General features: G+C 36.9%; 1 protein-coding gene across 1 annotated transcript; it reads left to right on the top strand.

Moving 5' to 3' along the window:
* The first annotated feature begins 1,508 nt into the window (after positions 1-1,508).
* On the top strand, positions 1,509-18,381 carry LOC106542806 (ectonucleotide pyrophosphatase/phosphodiesterase 4). Its single transcript, XM_014058648.2, has 4 exons — positions 1,509-1,541; positions 9,297-10,161; positions 13,756-13,926; positions 15,726-18,381. The coding sequence occupies exons 2-4, from the start codon at positions 9,312-9,314 to the stop codon at positions 16,088-16,090; spliced, it is 1,386 nt and encodes a 461-aa protein (XP_013914123.2). The 5' UTR covers positions 1,509-1,541; positions 9,297-9,311; the 3' UTR covers positions 16,091-18,381.
* Positions 18,382-18,429: the final 48 nt, after the last annotated feature.

Genomic DNA, 18,429 nt, shown 5'->3' with positions numbered 1-18,429 from the left:
TTAGGTTAAGGGTTAGGGTTAGGTTTAGGGTTAGGTTAAGGGTTAGGTTTAGGGTTAGGTTAAGGGTTAGGTTTAGGGTTAGGTTTAGGATTAGGTTTAGGGGTTAATTTTAGGTTTAGGGTTTACAGCGTGCTTCTGTCTCCGCGCTGTTGCCCCCTGTTGATGACGTCAGCGACGCGGTTTAGTCGGGTGCAGTTTAGTCGAGCGCGGTTTTGTGGGTGAACCGCCAAAGTGATGTTTTCACTATAGGTTTCCTACTGATCTTGCAACTGAGTAAGTTTATTTTAGTAGCACATTTAAAGTGTGTTCAAGCAGAGATTCCTTGTTGATACTATTAAGAGATGACCACCTGGTAAAGGAGGAACCTGCAGATATTCTGAACCTGTAATTCTCCACAATCTATCCTTCTCTTTCCCAGGTTCTGAGAATTCCAAAATCACTTAATAAACTTAATCCCTTCGGGCGATCTCCTTGTCCTTTAATTTTAAAGATAAATAGCAACAGAAATTGATTCATGAAAAAAGTATGATGATTGCATTCTTGCATTGTTGGAAGATGTAGAAACTGGTGTTATACTGTTCGTGAAAGCTTAGACAAGTAGTCATTAAAAGGGACGTTTCTAAAGAGAACATGTATCTGTGCTAGAAAATATTGACTATCAATCTAATTCCAATGCCAAAATATGGGTTTCACATAATTATTTTACCCAAATGATTGTTTTGACATTAACACCGGTTATAGCTTAATTTTTTCTCTCAACAAATGGAGTTTCTTTCCTCAAGCAGGAAGGCAATATGTTGATAAAATCTCTTGAAATACAGAGCAGAGCTAGAAGATTTACAGTGTGAACTCATTAGTACTATCCAGGTTTGTCCAATTAAACAAACCCATTACCTCTTTAGCTATGGATAAGCGCCTCCGCATTTTCACGTTCCCTAGGTTTTTTAGAATGTTATTGATTTTTCCGTATTTGCCATCCGCTCCGTTTTATCATACATAAAATTTCACTAGCAATCTCAGCTTGGCGTTCCATTCCTTACGAAGCCAAACAATATAAGATAATGAAATTTGCTAAGAATCGGCCATGGGGGGGGGGGGAGGGAAATGTAATACACTGGACCGGCCCGAGGACTGAGCCAGAATTCCCCTCCGTCCCCGTTTTTACTTCCTCTCGTTACTCCTGACGTCGCTACAATTACACTACGCAATCCCAACTAGCGGGCTGGCATTGCTTTTTCCTTATTGTCTGTCCCGCCTCTTTCTATAAGCGCCGCCCCCGCCAATAGTTCCGTCTTTCGCGTGTCCCAAAGCCCCACCCGCCGTGCACCTGCTTCTCCGACTCACACGGAGCGACCGCTTCACTACAGTATCGTCGACTGACCAATCAGAGCTGGAAAGAAAAGAATCCTCAGACTAAACCAAGGGCGGTCCGTTCTTGCCGTCGCCATCGACTGTGGGCTAAACCCGCCGGCCGTTGCTGCTTCGCTGTGGCTATTTAACTGCGCATGCGGGTAGGAAAGTGTTTGACCTGCTTATTACGAGTGAGTAGGGATGAGGGGCGGCGGGCCGTTTCCTTCCCTTGCGGTAGTATTTGCCTCTTGCCCCGTGGGTGGGTGTGGGATATTGCCATAACCTCCCCCCCAAAAAAATCCTCATCTTCCTCTCCGTGCCGTCGCGGGTGGAGTCCCTTCCTGGCTGGGACAGCTATAGATGAGGCAAAGGAGAGAATTGCCAGTTCCCGCATTGGTCAAAAAATGAAGTTTTTTTTGATTGGGTCCAAGTCGAAACGATTTGGTATCGAACACTTGAAAATTGTGTTCCGTTAAGAGGTCGGAGAGTCCATATTTTCATACATCCATATTTACATGCTGACCTCTAGCAAACGTCAGTGACCAAATGACCAAGGAGGTTTTGAGGAAGTTTTTTTTGTTCCGTGCCTCTTAATATGGTTTGAAGGTGACACTGATCCGAGATGAAGAAAATACTGCTCCTGTAGTTTGGCCAGCATTTTGTTTATCTTGAGATGAATGCAAATTGTTGAAAATAGGTTTACTTTAATGTTGGGAATTTGGAGCCAGGTGTATATTATAAGCCAAGTATAAAATAGTTTATTCTTGCTATACTATTTTAAATTAGAAAGTAGAGTAAAACTTATGTAGGCAAAAAAAATAAGAGTAAGAAGAAAAAAGTATTCCTATAAAAATAAACAGTTTATTTTTAACTCTTTCTGTATAACATTTTTACTACAATTGCCCTTTCCACTGTTTTATAAATTAGAATGTATTCTTAATGTAACTCCATAAACTACCTGCACTGGATTAACATTTTAGTTCCATTACATTTATGAAAAACATAGTTAGTTTTATGAATCTAATATGTTATGTTATAATTTATCTAAAAGACAATGTTACTCTTATAGAAATTATTGAATGTTTTGTAAACAAGAATTATATCCCACTTTTAAACATTTGGTAGCTAAATTTTTTGTTGGGGGTGAAGATTCTCCAGTGTCACACAAGCCCTTCCATATGATTGCCAGTGCTCTGATTGAAGTGCCTTTTCAGAGACCCCACGTCTAGTCAGAGGGAATTGCTATGTGTGGCTTGTAATCAGTTTTGTAAATAGAATAGAATTCTTTATTGGCCAAGTGTGATTGGAAACACAAGGAATTTGTCTTTGGTGCATATGCTCTCAGTGTACAAAAAAGAAGAAAAGAAAAAATACATTCATCAAGAATCCTAAGATACAACACTTATTGATAGCCCGTGACCCGTCAAAACCGCGGTCCACAAAAGCGCGATCGACAAAAGCGCGCATTTGACGTCATCACAGCGCGACGAAAAAAATTAAAAATTGAAATAAAAATAAAATTAAAGCAAGCCGATTCACATAAAGGTAAGGGTTAGGGTTAGGTTAAGGTTAAGGGTTAGGGTTAGAGCGTTAGGGTTACGTTTAGCGTTACGTTAAAGGTTAGCGTTAGGTTTAGCGTTAGGTTAAGGGTTAGGTTTAGGGTTAGATTTAGGCTTAGGTTAAGGGTTAGGGTTAGGTTTGGGGGGGTTAGGGTAAGGTTTTCGCTTTATTTTTACATTTTTCGATCACAGCGCGATGTTTTCGTCACGCTGTGATGACGTCAAATGCGCGCTTTCGTCGACCGCGATTTTGTCATCCGCGGTTTTGTGGTGGAACCTTGATAGCCATATATAGGTTATTAATAAGCAATCAAATCTTACTAGGAAACAAACAACAATATAAATTGTAAAAATACAAGCAACATGGTTATAGTTATAAGTGGGAGGAGATAGGTTATAGGAAGGATGAGAAGAACAATAGTCATGGTAAATAGTTTGACAGTGTTGTGGGAATTAGTTATTTAGCAGAGTTGATGGCATTTGGGGAAAAACTCCTTGTGTCTAGTTCTGGTGTGCAGTGCAGTGCCCTATAGCATTGTTTTTAGGGTAGAAGTTGAAACAATTTATATCCAGGATGTGAGGGGTCTGTAGATATTTTCTCAATCCTCTTTTTGACTCATGCAGTATACAGGTCCTCAATGGAAGGCAGGTTGGTAGAAATTTGGAATTTTTGGAATTGATTTTATTTGTAGGCCGCCCTTTTCCCTGAGGGGACTCAGGGCGGCTCACAGAAACCAGGGAGAGGGGAATACAATACAATACAATACTACGACAACAACACATAATAAAATAATACGCAACATGCATACAACATTCGGGCGGGGTAGTGGTCCTTATCCCCAGGCCTGACGGGCGAGCCAGTTCTTCAAGGCTGTGCGGAAGGCCTGGACGGTGGAGAGGGTACGAATCTCTACGGGGAGCTCGTTCCAAAGGGTCGGGGCCGCTATTGAGAAGGCCCTCCTCCTTGTGGTTGCCAGCCGACATTGGCTGGCCGATGGGATGCGGAGGAGGCCTAACCTATGAGATCTTATAGGCCGTAGGGAGGTAATTGGCAGAAGGCGGTCTCTCAAGTATCCAGATCCACTGCCATGTAGGGCTTTATGGGTGGTCAATAGTACCTTGAAGCGCATCCGGAGATCAACAGGTAGCCAGCGCAGCTCGCGGAGGATAGGTGTAATGCGGGTGAATCGGGGTGCACCCGCAATCACTCGCGCGGCTGCGTTCTGTACTAGCTGAAGTCGCCGGATGCTCTTCAAGGGCAGCCCCATGTAGAGCACATTGCAGTATTCCAGCCTAGAAATCACGAGGGCCCGAGTGACTGTTGTGAGGGCCTCCCGGTTCAGGTAGGGTCGCAACTGGCGCACCAGGCGTACCTGGGCGAATGCCCCCCTGGTCACAGCCGCTATATGATGGTCGAATGACAGCTGTGAATCCAGGAGGACTCCCAGGTTGCGAACCCTCTCTGAGGGGTGTAAAATTTGACCCCCCAGCCTGAGTGTTGAATTAATGGCCGAATTTTTGGGAGGAAAACACAACAGCCACTCGGTCTTTTCTGGGTTGAGCACAAGCTTGTTAATCCTCATCCAGTCCATGACGGCTTCGAGCCCCCGGCCCATTACGTCAACCGCTTCATTGATTTGGCACGGGGCGGACAGATACAGTTGAGTATCGTCCGCATATTGATGGTATCTAATCCCGTGCCTACGGATGATCTCTCCCAGCGGTTTCATGTAAATGTTAAATAGTAGGGGGGATAAGACCGAACCCTGCGGCACCCCATATTTCAGGGGCCTTGGGGACGATCTCTGCCCTCCCACTAACACCGACTGCGACCTGTCCGAGAGGTAGGAGGAGAACCACCGTAACACGGTGCCTCCCACTCCCACCTCCCGCAGTCTTCGCAGAAGGATACCATGGTCGATGGTATCGAAAGCCGCTGAGAGGTCAAGGAGGACCAGGATGGAGGGATGTCCTTCATCTCTGGCTCTCCAGAGATCATCCATCAATGCGACCAAGGCGGTTTCAGTGCTGTAACCGGGTCTGAAGCCTGACTGGAAGGGGTCTAGATAGTCTGCTTCCTCCAAGGACCGTTGGAGCTGGAAGGCCACCACCTTCTCAACAACCTTCCCCAGAAAGGGGAGGTTGGAGACCGGGCGGTAGTTATTAAGGACAGCTGGATCTAGGGATGGCTTCTTCAGGAGGGGTCTCACCACCGCCGCCTTCAGTGCGGCGGGGAAGTTCCCCTCCCGAAGGGAGGCGGTTACAACCGCCTGGATCCAGCCTCGTGTCACCTCACTGCAGTTAGAAACCAGCCATGAGGGACACGGATCCAAAGCACAGGTGGAGGAACTCACAGCTCTCATGGCCTTGTCCACATCCCCGGGGGTAACCTCCTGAAACTCAACCCAGAGCTGTTGTACTTGGTCCCCCTGAGTCTCGGCTGGAACTGCAGGTGTGGAGTCCAAGTCCGTCCGAAACCGAGCAATTTTGTCCGCTAAGAATTGGGCATATTCTTCAGCTCTGCCCTGCAAGGGTTCCCCCGCCTCCCTTTTGTTCAACAGGGAGCGGGTTATCCTAAACAGGGCGGCTGGGCGGGACTCAGCGGACGCAACCAGGGAGGCTATATGTGATCTTTTGGCTGCCCTAAGTGCCCTAGTATATTCCCTGGTGCAGGTGGTTACCATTGCTCGGTTCGCTGCGGACTTATCGGACCTCCAACGGTGCTCCAGGCATCTCCTACAGAAAAATTGTTTTTTCTGTAGTTCTAATTATCTGTTGAAGTCTGTGTCTGTCTTGTTTGGTTGCAGAGCCAAAAAAGACAGTTTTAGTGGTGCAGATGACAGACTGGTAAGAGAAAGCAAGGAATGGTAATATAAAGCAAGCTGTAAATAATAAAATAGTTTGCTATACATTATCTACGAAGTATATGCTAGACATATGTGTTGTACATTTTGTGATTTGCAGGAGCAAATGATCTTAAGAGAACAAGGATCCATGGTAGATCATTATCTGATTTCATAGCATATAATAGACAAATACACAGGCAGCATAAATAGCCATTTGTCACATTTTTGGTCTTCAAGGCAGCCTTTTGATTCAGTTTCAAGAGTACATGTGGGATGAATTCAAGAATTCCACTATTAATAAAAGATTAGTTTTGATAAGCTTTTTTCACAACACAAACTTTTATTCAGAGAGAAATGCAATCATTCCAGATAGTTCTCAAACCCTATTATAACTGCCATGGGGAATTTTTTTAGGCACCATGTTTGCTTAATTTTTATATAAATTCTCTTAAATTCACATGGGCTAAATCCAAATGGCAGAAAGCATCTATTTGTTCAGTTTTGTGCTATTGCTACCACCGTTCTGCCACTGACCTAGGTAGGCCTTGGGATAGCTGTTAAATTTCCTGCTTGATACTACATGTAGCTGCTTCTCATAATTGTTTAATGGGATTTAAATATTGTATTTTTCAGTCTAAACTGGTAAATCATTTTGATTCTGAAAACTTCTGAGAGGGTCCTAAGACCACACTTTAACAAACTCTGGATTAGAATATAGAAGTTGACATTTGACTCACCTTTTTATTCTCATAATTTTACTGTTTATAACCAGGATTTCTGTTCTGATTAAGCCAGTGTTTATGCTTTTATATGACAGAATTTCAATTCATTTGGGACATTCTTGCAAGATAGGGACTAGTGGGAAGGGGATTAAAAAATTACTTTTCAGGCCAGGAGTGTCTTTGAGGGACCCAGTAGATCCTTGAGAATTCTGTATCCACTGTATCTTTGTGGATCCTATGTTAGTGCATTTGTTGACCTCTGTTATAGAATGTACAGATAGTCCTCGACTTAAGACCACAATTGAACCCAAAATTTCTGTTGCTAAGCAAGACATTTATTAAGTGAGCTTGCTCCATTTTATAACTTATCTTGCCTCGATTGTAGTTATTCAGTTAGTAACATAGCTGTTAAATGAATGTGGCTTCCTCATTAACTCTGCTTGTCAGATTGTGTCAAAAGGTGATTTTGTGACCCCTGCACACTGCAACCATCATAAGTCACTTTTTCCATAGCTATTGTAACTTCGAACAGTCACTAAAAGCGTGACCCGTCAAAACCGCGGTCCACTAAAGCACGCCCGATTAAAGCGCGTACCTGACGTCATCAGCAGTGCGACAAATACGACCGCGGAGAAAAAAGGGTGCTTTAAAAAGCGCTTTTAAAGCAAGCTGATTCACATAAAGGTAAGGGTTAGGGTTAGGGTTAGGTTTAGGGTTAGGGTTACGTTAAGCGTTAGGGTTACGTTAAGGGTTAGTGTTAGGTTAAGGGTTAGGTATAGGGTTAGGTTTAGGGTTAGGTTAAGGGTTAGGGTTAGGGTTAGGTTTGGGGTTAGGTTTGGGGGGGTTAGGTTTAGATTTACGCGTTAATTTTAAGTTTACCGCTCACAGCGTGCTGTTTTCGTTGCGCTGTGATGATGTCATGTACACACTTTCATCGAGCGCGCTTTAGTCTACCGCGGTTTTGTGGTGGAACCCACTAAAGGAACTATTGCAAGTCAAGGATTACCTGTATATAGATTCTGTTCATTCAAAACAAAATTAAAACTGCCATATTCGTATATGCCATTTCGAATACAGTCAATCAACTACTTATGGTTTACAGTCACTATCTTATTTTCTTTATTGAGCAATTACCTCTTGAAAGTGTTTGCAGTCTTGGGATAGGGATATATAATGCTAACAAAAACTATAGGCTTTGCTTTAGATACTAACATTTTTGAAAAAAAATATGTATTAATGCCAGTATATTAAATGAGGATATGTAGGTCTTCATCTTACAACCACAATTGGGCTTGGAATTATGATTGCAAATCGTGGTCATGAAGTAGATTACCATTGTGATCTGACTTGATTGTATGGCCTTTTTTATATTAACTGAGTTACAATAATCATTAAGCAAACCATATGGTTTGATTACAGAGTATTGTACAGTAGTCATAACTTTGAAGATAGGTCATAAATAGCTTTTTAAAAGTCTGCTGTATCTTTGAACAGTGGTTAAGCAACTAGTTGTAAGTTGAGGATTACCTATAGTTTGTCCCATTTGGGTTTCAGTGATATTAAAGACTAGACGAGACTAGTCTAGACTAGAGTTGAATACTATGCTACACTGCACTGCACTGCACTATACTACTCTACACTATAGTATACTTTATTGGCCAAGTGTGATTAGACACAAGGAGTTTGTTTCTGGTGCTTAAGCTTTCACTATACATACAAACAACAAAGTAATATATTCATAAGATACCAATAGGAGAACGTAGTAGAAAAGATGCGAGGGATAATAGTAATACTACAATACTACATGGGTAAATATCCTTAGACATAAAACAGTACTGTGGTAATCTGTTCAGCAGAGTGATGGCGGGGGGACGGGGGGACTGTATTTGTGACTATTTGTTTTGGCATGCAATTCCCTATAGCTGCATTATATTTATAATATGGTATAAATATAACATATATTATATAAATAATATATCAGTGATATATTTAAACTAAATCTTTTAAAAAATAGAAGTAACCTAACATGAAGAAAGCAAAAACAAAAATCACTTTATTTATATTAATAATAGGCACATTTATTTTTATAAAACTCCAGGTGGCATACATAATGTTCCTACATCCTGTTTTCCCTGCAACGGCAACCCTGTGGGGTAACATTATGCTCACACCAATTTTTCTGTTAAATAGTTACATTTCTGTACTCTTACCATATGTAAGTAGTAGTTCTTCAGAACTTTAATTATGCGTAAATTCTAATTTGGAGTTGCCAAACGTGGAATAAATAGGTTGAAAATAGCCTTATAGAAAGAAGAAATTTGTATGCCTAAAAAAATATGGAGACTTGACTGTCAGTGCTTTGCAAGCGATTGACATATAGTAATCAAATCAACCTAAGAGAAAAATGGGTGTAAAAAAATAATGGTCCATATCTCAACTTTTGAATTGTCAATTTTGTAATCAGTTACTATTTTGCTTAACAAGAACGGGCTGAGCTCTTGAAATACTGATAGTATGATTTTCAAACCCTCCATAGGCAATCTCACATAAGAATATAAGAATCTTCTGAAATTTTGTTAGATTTCTATGATTTCATACTAGATTTGGTCTTATAGAAACCAAGGCTGCTGAGTTACCAGTGTCTTCCATGTGTAAAACACAATTGAAAAATATGTGGAACTGTACAGTTATAATTAGCAGCTCTTCTAAGTAGAATATAAATTGAACATTAGAAATTGAATTCAGTGCTTGGCTAGGATGAAAATAATTACTTGGCTTGAAATTCTTAATTGCAATTTCATTTTTTCTCTTCCTTTCAGGTATCCTTGTTTCCTATGCACATTGAAATCTTATCCAGAATGCTTTTTTTAGTAATAATACTACTCTTTAATGGAATAATTTCTTACTCGGAGGGTAAATCTGTTAGCAAGTCAGTGCCAAGATTACTTCTGGTGTCTTTTGATGGCTTCAGGGCTGATTATTTGAAGAAATATGAACTGCCACATCTCCAGGATTTTATTAAGGCTGGTGTATTAGTAGAGCATGTTACCAATGCTTTCATCACAAAAACTTTTCCAAACCACTACAGTATAGTCACAGGCTTGTATGAAGAAAGCCATGGTATTGTAGCAAATGAAATGTTTGACATTGATACAAAGAAAAATTTTTCACAGTTTAATGATACTGATCCTTTCTGGTGGGATGAAGCAATTCCTATTTGGGTAAGCAATGAATGGCAGGAGAACAAAACAAGTGCTTCTGCAATGTGGCCTGGCACAGATGTAAAAATTCATAATACTGTTCCTCATTTTTTTATGAAATACAATTATTCAGTAAGCTTCAAGGAACGTGTAGAAAAGATTATTGAATGGATGAATAGTTCTAATCCATTAGTTACTTTTGCTACTCTTTATTGGGAAGAACCAGATGCAAGTGGACACAAGTATGGACCAGAAGATACTAAGAACATGACTAAAGTATTACAAGAAGTAGATAAGCATATTGGCCTTCTTGTTGAGAAGCTTAAAGTTTCAAATTTGTGGGAGGAAATTAATGTTATCATTACAAGTGATCATGGTATGGCACAGTGCTCCCAGGAGAGATTAATCAAACTGGATGATTGCATTGATGCTAGCAGCTATGTGCTAATAGACAGAAGCCCAGTTGCTGCCATATTGCCAAATAGTAAGTATGTTCTTAATAATATAAAATCTATTACTGTTCAGTGCTTTTAACATCAGTATTCTCAATGTTATAATATGTAATTTCATAAATAAGTCACTAATATTTCTCAGTTTGGTGAATATTTACTGATTCTGCTCAGGAAAATACTGAATAAGAAACTTTCCTTTATAGTATTTTTTTCAACTGAGACCTTTTACATGTCATATTAGTTAAGGTCACTATATAAACAAAGCTGATTCCAATCATGCTATAATACTGCAAATTTCTAGTATTATTATGTTTAAATTTATTATTGCATATAGAAAAGTCCTTGAAATAAAAAAGTTTTTTTGTCCTGAGCTCAGCCAAACTTCGAAAAGTTCACAGTGTCATCAGTACAAATTCATCATGTTTTGAATATTCCATGTTACACATATAACAAATATCAAACATTTGAGTCTTTTATTATAGAGGTCTAGGGAATCTGAAACAGATTGCTTGCTTTCTCATTCTAGGGCAATAAAAGATGAGATGATAGTCCATATTTACTGTAACTACCATCATACTTATGAATAGGCTGATGAGATAATTTTTAAACTTTAAAAATTCTCAGAGGTCATAAATTACACTAGTTTTTTTAAGTGTTCTGTCTATTACAAATAACCATAGAGGCCTAGTGAAAAGTAAACCTGTAGCATGAGTCTCTTCAGTACATTCAAAGAAGAATAGCAGCAGCAAAAGTACAATGAGATTATTTGCCAGCAACAATGTATAATGCAGAGTGACATTGCCTTTGCATTTGGTATGAAGCAAGAACACCCATAGAGCAATGCACAAAAACTTAACATTTGCATTTTGAATTTTAAAATTCATCATTTTAAAAGCATAAATCTTTAATTTTTCCTCAAGCTTTATTTGCTCGCTTGTATATCAATCCATAATCATTTTTAAAGCCTAAAACCTATCTATTTTGGAGGCACCAATAAGAGCAGGCGTAGAACTGGCTCTGCTGTTCTGTTGGCTGTGCTGAAAAACAATGCAACACTACAATGTTTAAGAATTTAAGATGTTTGGGGGGGGAGCCAATGTCACAACGATACGGACATGCGGTCTTGATGCTCCGAGACCGCAGCCAATACTTTTGTCGCTGGGTGGTCCAATCGGACCTAAACCATCCCAAAGAGACTGTAAACAGGAAGAATACATCTTGCTGACCTCAGGGAGATCACAAAGTCCCTGACCGATGCAAGAGAAGTTATTCAAGCCAGCGACAAAAAATCCAGCCAAGGCTGACGAAGTCGGGGCGGCTACAAAACGGAAGGATATGGAAAGAGAAAGTGTTTCCAGCTGGTGAGGAACTTTTGCCGTTTTAAAAAGAGACTGCCTATAAATAACTTAAAATTAATTTAAATTGGAGAAAAGAAGAAATAAGCGGCAGAATTAAATTTGGAATGGTTTTGGATGGGGTTATCTTGCTTTTTAAATGCTATCTTCATGGATGGGATTTATGCAAGCATTTTAAAACAAATGGATTAAGTTTTCTATTTTTTTTCTTTTATTATTCTCTGTAACCTATGGACTAAATTTTTCCTCTTTCATTACTGTGGGTGTTCTCCTAACTCATTTAAGAATTGGACTTTTTTTTAACTTGAAATACAAAAAAGATACAAAAAGAAACAAGGAAAATTGCAACATAACACTGCTACTGGAGGCTGGAAGGTTTGTGTATTGGAAACAAAAAACACTTTTTTTCTCACTGATTATTTTGGCTTGCACTACAAGGTTTCACTGCTTGGTTATAGAGAGTGATAACAAGGAAAGCATACAGATGTCCCTTTGAAGTATATTTTTAACCAGAGAAAAGTGAAAACAAAACATTGTGAATCTATGCTTAATTTTATTAACCTTCCAAGCCAGAGCAGCTGTGTTTGTTAGCTGGAGATAATGGCACAATTTCAACAGCAGAAAGAAACCTTAAGTCTGCAAAAGATAGTCTCAGAAATACAGAAACTATCCAATACATATGAGAGGATAGAGAAGAAGCTGGAAGACTTCTAGCATCTAACAGCAAAATATGATGAAGTTGAGGATGTTTATCAAGTGGAAAACGTGGTGGTTAAAACCCAAAAAATTGAAGTGGAAAATGAATATAAAGAAATGAAATTTGCTGATATTTATGGTGATTGGTTTGTCTCTGAAAATGGAAAGAGTGGAATACTGAAAGAGGAACTAAATGGAGGGGAAATTTATCCCAGATGCTAAGATACAGAAGAAGAAAAAACAAAATAATTTATGGACTTAAAGAGAGAAATTTTATTAGCAATAGCTTTGATAACACTACTGACAATCAAAGATAAGCTGATTAAGGAAACAGAAGAAGGGCATCGAGATTACATGAGAGATTTTATAAGCAAGGAGTTGCTAAGGAGTCCATACAAAGTTGATTAAGGAGATGATTAGAGGATTGACACCACAAACGGCAGAAGATATGAGACTGTTTTGCTACTGGAAAGATACAGGTTGATAGATGGAAGAGTATAATTTAAAACTAGTTAAACTTAGTGAATTTAGTGACAATAGATATAGTCAAATAAATAATTGATAATGTTACTATTGTATACAATGTGTAGTGTCATGATGAATAATAATTGGATATGAATATTGAATGGTACCCATGAAAGGAAGAAATACCTTTGGATTATATATAAAGGTTAATAAAAAAGAACGAAGTTAGATATAGTTAAAGCTTTGATTATTAGGGGGGAAATGTTATGATACAGGATATAGTTAAATAAAGGAAGGATAAGGATAACGTATATATAGATATGGGTATAACATAAGGAAACTGAATGTAAATTGTAAACAGTGATTTGGAAAGGAGGATTTGAAAATTTTGTTATTAAATATTATGGATGTTTAGCTAGAATAGGACATAAGGATTCAGTGTCAATGGAGGATTTTAGAAATAGTAAATGAAAGGCCAGTATGTGGTTATATATTAAATCTTGGTATGAAGAAGGATGTTTAAATAATTATAGTCAAATGAAAATGGAGATATGATGATGGTAATATGTATAAATATCTGAGTTAAAATAGTTGAGTTAATATGAATTATGTTTGTTGACTGGAAGAGAAAGTCTTTTTGTAACCAACTGATACACTTTCTACAGCATGTAAAGAAGGATGTTTGTTTTGAAAATTAAAAATAAAAAAAAATATTAAAAAGAATTTAAGATGTTTGAACAACACTGTTCTGAGCTTGAGATAAAACTCAGTCTTTTACTCTGAGCTCAAAATACTTGGATGCAGGATTTCAGATGCAGAATATTTTAGGTTTACAATGTCCCTTGTTGCATTCTTAAAATGTAGAATGATTTAATTCTTTAAGAAATATATATTTTACTTCTGAAAGTAAGTATATTAAAATAGGAGTAGATGAGCTCCACATTAAATTTACAGCTCTTAAGAAATATGAATCCAGTTTTTATATTTGCAATAACAAGTTTTACAAATTTACAGCTCTTAAGAAATATGAATCCAATTTTTATATTTGCAATAACAAGTTTTACAGATAAACAAATAAATGATCCAACTTATTTATACTTCGTTTTTTAGATTTGACACATGTATATGACTTAATGAAAAACTGCAGCCCTAATATGAAGGTTTATCGTAAAGAAGAAATTCCTGAGCGATATCATTACCATCACAATAAGCGCATTCAACCAATAATTTTGGTTGCAGATGAAGGCTGGACAATTGTACAGAACGGGTCTCTTCCCAGATGTAAGGTTTTTTTAACATTTACTAATTAAAATGCCCCACCCGAATGCTGAATGAATGTTGTGTTTTATCGGTTTATTTTTTTATTCACATTTTTTTTTCTTCTTGTGTTTTGTCCTACACTCCCTTCCCATTAATTGTAAGCCGCCCTGAGTCCCCTCAGGGAAAAGGGCGGCCTATAAATTTTAAAAAAATGAAATAAAATATATAATTCTCTTTTTGATGGGGGCAGAATAAAGTTATTTAGGGCATAGAAGAATTAAAAAATAAAAACTTTTTGAGCTTGAGTTTAGTTTTTTGATTAGCCCATAGGCCATATCAAAGTGCAGAGCTCAAAATGAGATTGGAATAAAATACAATTTAAAATGAAATTGGAATAAGAAACCTTTTGAAAATATCTGAAAGCACTAAGCATTAGATTCTTTCTTAACTAATATATTTTGCTTAATTCTATGTATTCAGAAATTCAGCACAATATTAAACTGGATTGCTCTATTTGTAAAAATATGAAGTCCTAAAGTCACCTTTTCTTACTAAATACTTGGGTATGGGAGTGATGGACAAAACCATCTGTTTTTCATAACTGCTGCATGTGGTCAGGCTGGAAATGGTGTTAATATTTAAAAATGAATGTTTGACAAAAAAAAATCCCCTCAGAAAAATGATTAGCCGTTATAAATCAGGTAGCATCTCATTTAGAAGTTTGGAGCACAATCACCAGCTTTAAAAACTTAAGATTGTGATGAGAAACTATGTACAGGCACTCCTGTTAGACAGATACAAAATTTAGCAGCAGGAAATTTTGGGGTAAATTTGGGCAACATTGAAGACCTTTCTTAGCATAGTTCATACTTCATACTTCAGTTGTACCCCTTCATGACTGAAAACTTAATTCTGATGGGGTGGGGGAAGTTACAGATATCTGCAGTCACAAAATATTGATTGCGACTATTGGGAGGGAGAGATTTCAGCAATTGACTTCATCTAAGCTATAGAAATAGTAGCCAATTAGGTTAGCTAGCTACACAAGATGTGAACAATTTAAAATGCAATAGGGAGACTTAAAAAGGTTTATCCCTTTTTAAAACTTCATGTTTGGCTTGATATCCTTCCTTTCTACAGTGAAATTTTGAATTTACATATAGGTTTTTTATATGGTTTTGTAATAAAAAAGAATTATACATCATAAGCATGAACAGAAAATTCACATGTTTTACTAAGCTTACGTAGTCAAAATAGGCCATTGAGAAACAAGAGATTGATATTGTCATATCAGGAAACCCCACGATTTGCTGAAATAGGAAAAAGGGAGGAAAGTCCAGCACATTGGGATGTCCACAGAATATTAGATTCTGAGAGAGCAGTGTAAAAATATCCTGAAACTTATTTGTCCGATGGGACTATTCTATAGGGTGACAAACAGGAGATGAGAGACAACAAGGGGTATTCTCATACATTATGTAGCAGAAAGCAGAAACACTTAGCTTGACAAACAGGTTGTTTTAATAGGAGATAATGTTAAACTACTTTCTTCATCCTTGGAGTTAATATATTTGTCATAATATTCTTAAATATTAAATTGATTTTATTAGAGATACTTTTGGTGAACATTATGTAATTTTAACAGTTTAATGAACTGACACATTACATTTAAATATTCTGCTTGAATTTTTAACCAAGCAGAAAACTATTTTAAAAAGTTAAGCTATAATTCTGTAATGGCAGGATTATATTTACTAGGTAAGATAATTTTGCTAAACCTTTGTAATGCATTAACAATTCTTGGCTTCTTTATTTTTCAGTAGGAGACCATGGCTATGATGATACTCTTCCAAGTATGCAGCCATTTTTGGCAGCTCATGGACCTGCTTTCCATAAAAATTACAGGCTGAATTCAATCCGTACTATTGATATTTATCCAATGATGTGCCATATTTTAGGGTTGAAACCCCAGCCTAATAATGGCACTTTGAGCAATTCCAAGTGTTTATTAGTTGACCAATGGTGCATAAATGTTCCTGAAGCAATTGGAATAGTTATTGGTGTCTTTATGATATTAACTACGCTGATGTGCCTTATAATAATCACCAAGAACAGAACTACTCCTCTACGTCCATTTTCAAGACTTCAACTTCAGGAAGATGATGATGATCCCTTAATAGGATAAGATTCCTGTTCTGACTACTGTTTTGAAAAGACAATACAGGAATTTAAGTTATTTTGGCAAATAATATGATGCACTTTAATAAAGATCCACCAAACTACAGAAGAAGAACATTGTCTCTCTGAAAAAGAAATCTTGACTAGAATTTATTTTCTAATATAAACTAATAGAAAATTAATAGTAGTAAAACTTATTTATTTCTAAGTGATAACAATAAGATTATTTGTGAGTGAATTGCTTGCATATATTTCATGGGCAACTGCTTATCTCTAAGATATTGTGATATTTCTTGAAATTGGACAGGAGCCTTCAACAACAATCACAGCTTTAAGAGGCAGGGTAAATTAGACAACCAAGGCTCTGCCCATTCTGGTGTGCATAATTCTTTGATTGCCCAGGCATTCCTGCCATTTTGAAGCTTATCATTTCAAATACCCCTGAAACTGGTTGGAAAAAATATAAACTCTCATGAAATTCTTTATAAAGAAGATTATAATTGTGAAAATTATCCAGATTTGTTTTCCATTTTGGGGAATAGTTGCTATAAAAGTTTAATTAGAAGCTGTTAATAGCTAGGACTCACAATTCTAGAGCACTCCCATGCCAATCTCAGCAAACCTAATGTTTCCTTTATTTTAAGCTATTGGAAAACTCTGTATGCAGGTATATCTTCAAGCTACACGGAGCAAAAAGAAATAGCATGTCATATTACTACTATAAATATCCCAAAGCAGATATCTTCGATAATTTCTTCCATAACTATAAGCTGTGGACGATTCTAAACATAGTTTAATATATCTTGTCTTTCTCTGTTTAGACAGATATGGTATTTTCAATCTCTTTTGGTAGGTATTCAGGTGTTTCATGTGTTTGAATTAATAATATGATTGTATTATGCATACATATATTTTAATCTGCAAAATAAATTATATTTTGTAAGAAAAGGGATTTCTAAGGCAAAGGGGAAAAATTAGAAAAGACTTCCTACTGCTTGCAGTTTGTATATGATTAATAAGGTTCTGTACTGTATATTCAATGTTCAGAAAAGATGATTCTGTTTTTTTTTAATTCCTAATAATTGCTTGATTTAAAATAGACCATTTGTAATAAGCAGATAATATGCAATACCATTTCTGTTTGTCTGTGTCATTCTGAATGTTAGAGTTCAGGGAAAGAGAGTACTTAATGCATAGGAAGATACATAATTTTCCTTAGTATTTAAAATGTTCCATATTTAACTTCAGTTGCTTTGCTTGTCTTCTTTATAAAATGATAGTGGAATCCTTATAATTTGTAACACTCCATGAAGAGATAACTGTACTTATCTGATAACAGTTATTGAAAAAAAATCTAGAACTACACTATTGATTAGGCAATGTGCTATTTAAATAATTGTGTGACAGTCCTCCTCAAAAGCAGAAGCAGCTTTTCAGTGCCTCCTTTAAGCAATAGTGACACTTGAGTGAGAAGCTTCTGATACCAAGAGATATTTCCTATTTAGCATTTGTGCAAGAGATTAAGGGCGCCCATTCAATCTCAGTTTCTTCTTACTAAGGTAGCACTTTGGTATTCTACTTGTTGGTATAAACCAGAATCTTTAGATTAAAATTACAGTGAAATTTAGTATTTTAAGAAGTAAAACAATTTCTCTTCAGGGTTACTCAATTTATTTCACTTCCACAGAAAAGAGAAACTCAACCTTTTTCAAAAGATCATTCTATTACAGAATGAGAAGCAATGCTTGGTGTTATTAGAAAGTAAACATGTTTTGGAATAGGAAGGGTGGTGTTTTTTTTTTGCTTTGAAAATTGATGTCCTAACAGGAAAGACTTAAATAACTAGTTTGTATAGAGATATTTGTACCTGTTCTAAACAAATTTAATATCTCAGGGACTCTTCCAGAGTTTGATTCCCATAACGTAGATAACAGAAAATAGAGCAATTATGCAAAACTTCAAAAAGCTTAAAAATCCTTTAAATGATTAGGCTAACCAGATAATGGACCTCAAATACCAACAGTTCATCAAGGAAAAGGTAAATTAATGGGAAAAATATTTTACAGTACATTATCTTTCATCTCAAGACCATTGGTTACTGTTACCAAAAATGTTACCTATTTTGGGAATAGCGATTTATCTCTGCAATTATCAGGGATAAATTTATACTGGGAAAATAAATTTCAGTATTGAACTATGTTATAATTTTTTAAAAGACTGTATTTATTGGGATATCTTTGTAATTGGGGATTTTGGACAATCTTCGTTGACTTTGATTAAAGGCTGTTACACTTTCAATTTTTCAGTATTAAGGTTTATGCTTTGTTACTTTTAGATTCAAATATT

Source organism: Thamnophis sirtalis, unplaced genomic scaffold (genome assembly GCF_051295495.1).
Source record: "Thamnophis sirtalis isolate CommonGarterSnake01/CBP01778 unplaced genomic scaffold, rThaSir2_p1.2 scaffold_5, whole genome shotgun sequence".
NCBI classification, from domain to species: Eukaryota; Metazoa; Chordata; class Lepidosauria; order Squamata; family Natricidae; genus Thamnophis; species Thamnophis sirtalis.
The sequence above is the reverse complement of the archived record's forward strand: the minus strand, read 5'-3'. Positions and strand labels throughout refer to the sequence as shown.

Coding starts and splice junctions, on each gene's coding strand:
- LOC106542806 (XM_014058648.2), top strand. CDS start 9,312: ATGCACATTGAAATCTTATCCAGAATGCTTTTTTTAGTAATAATACTA. Junction 10,162..13,755: donor TGCTGCCATATTGCCAAATA/GTAAGTATGTTC, acceptor TTCGTTTTTTAG/ATTTGACACATGTATATGAC. Junction 13,927..15,725: donor GAACGGGTCTCTTCCCAGAT/GTAAGGTTTTTT, acceptor TTTATTTTTCAG/TAGGAGACCATGGCTATGAT.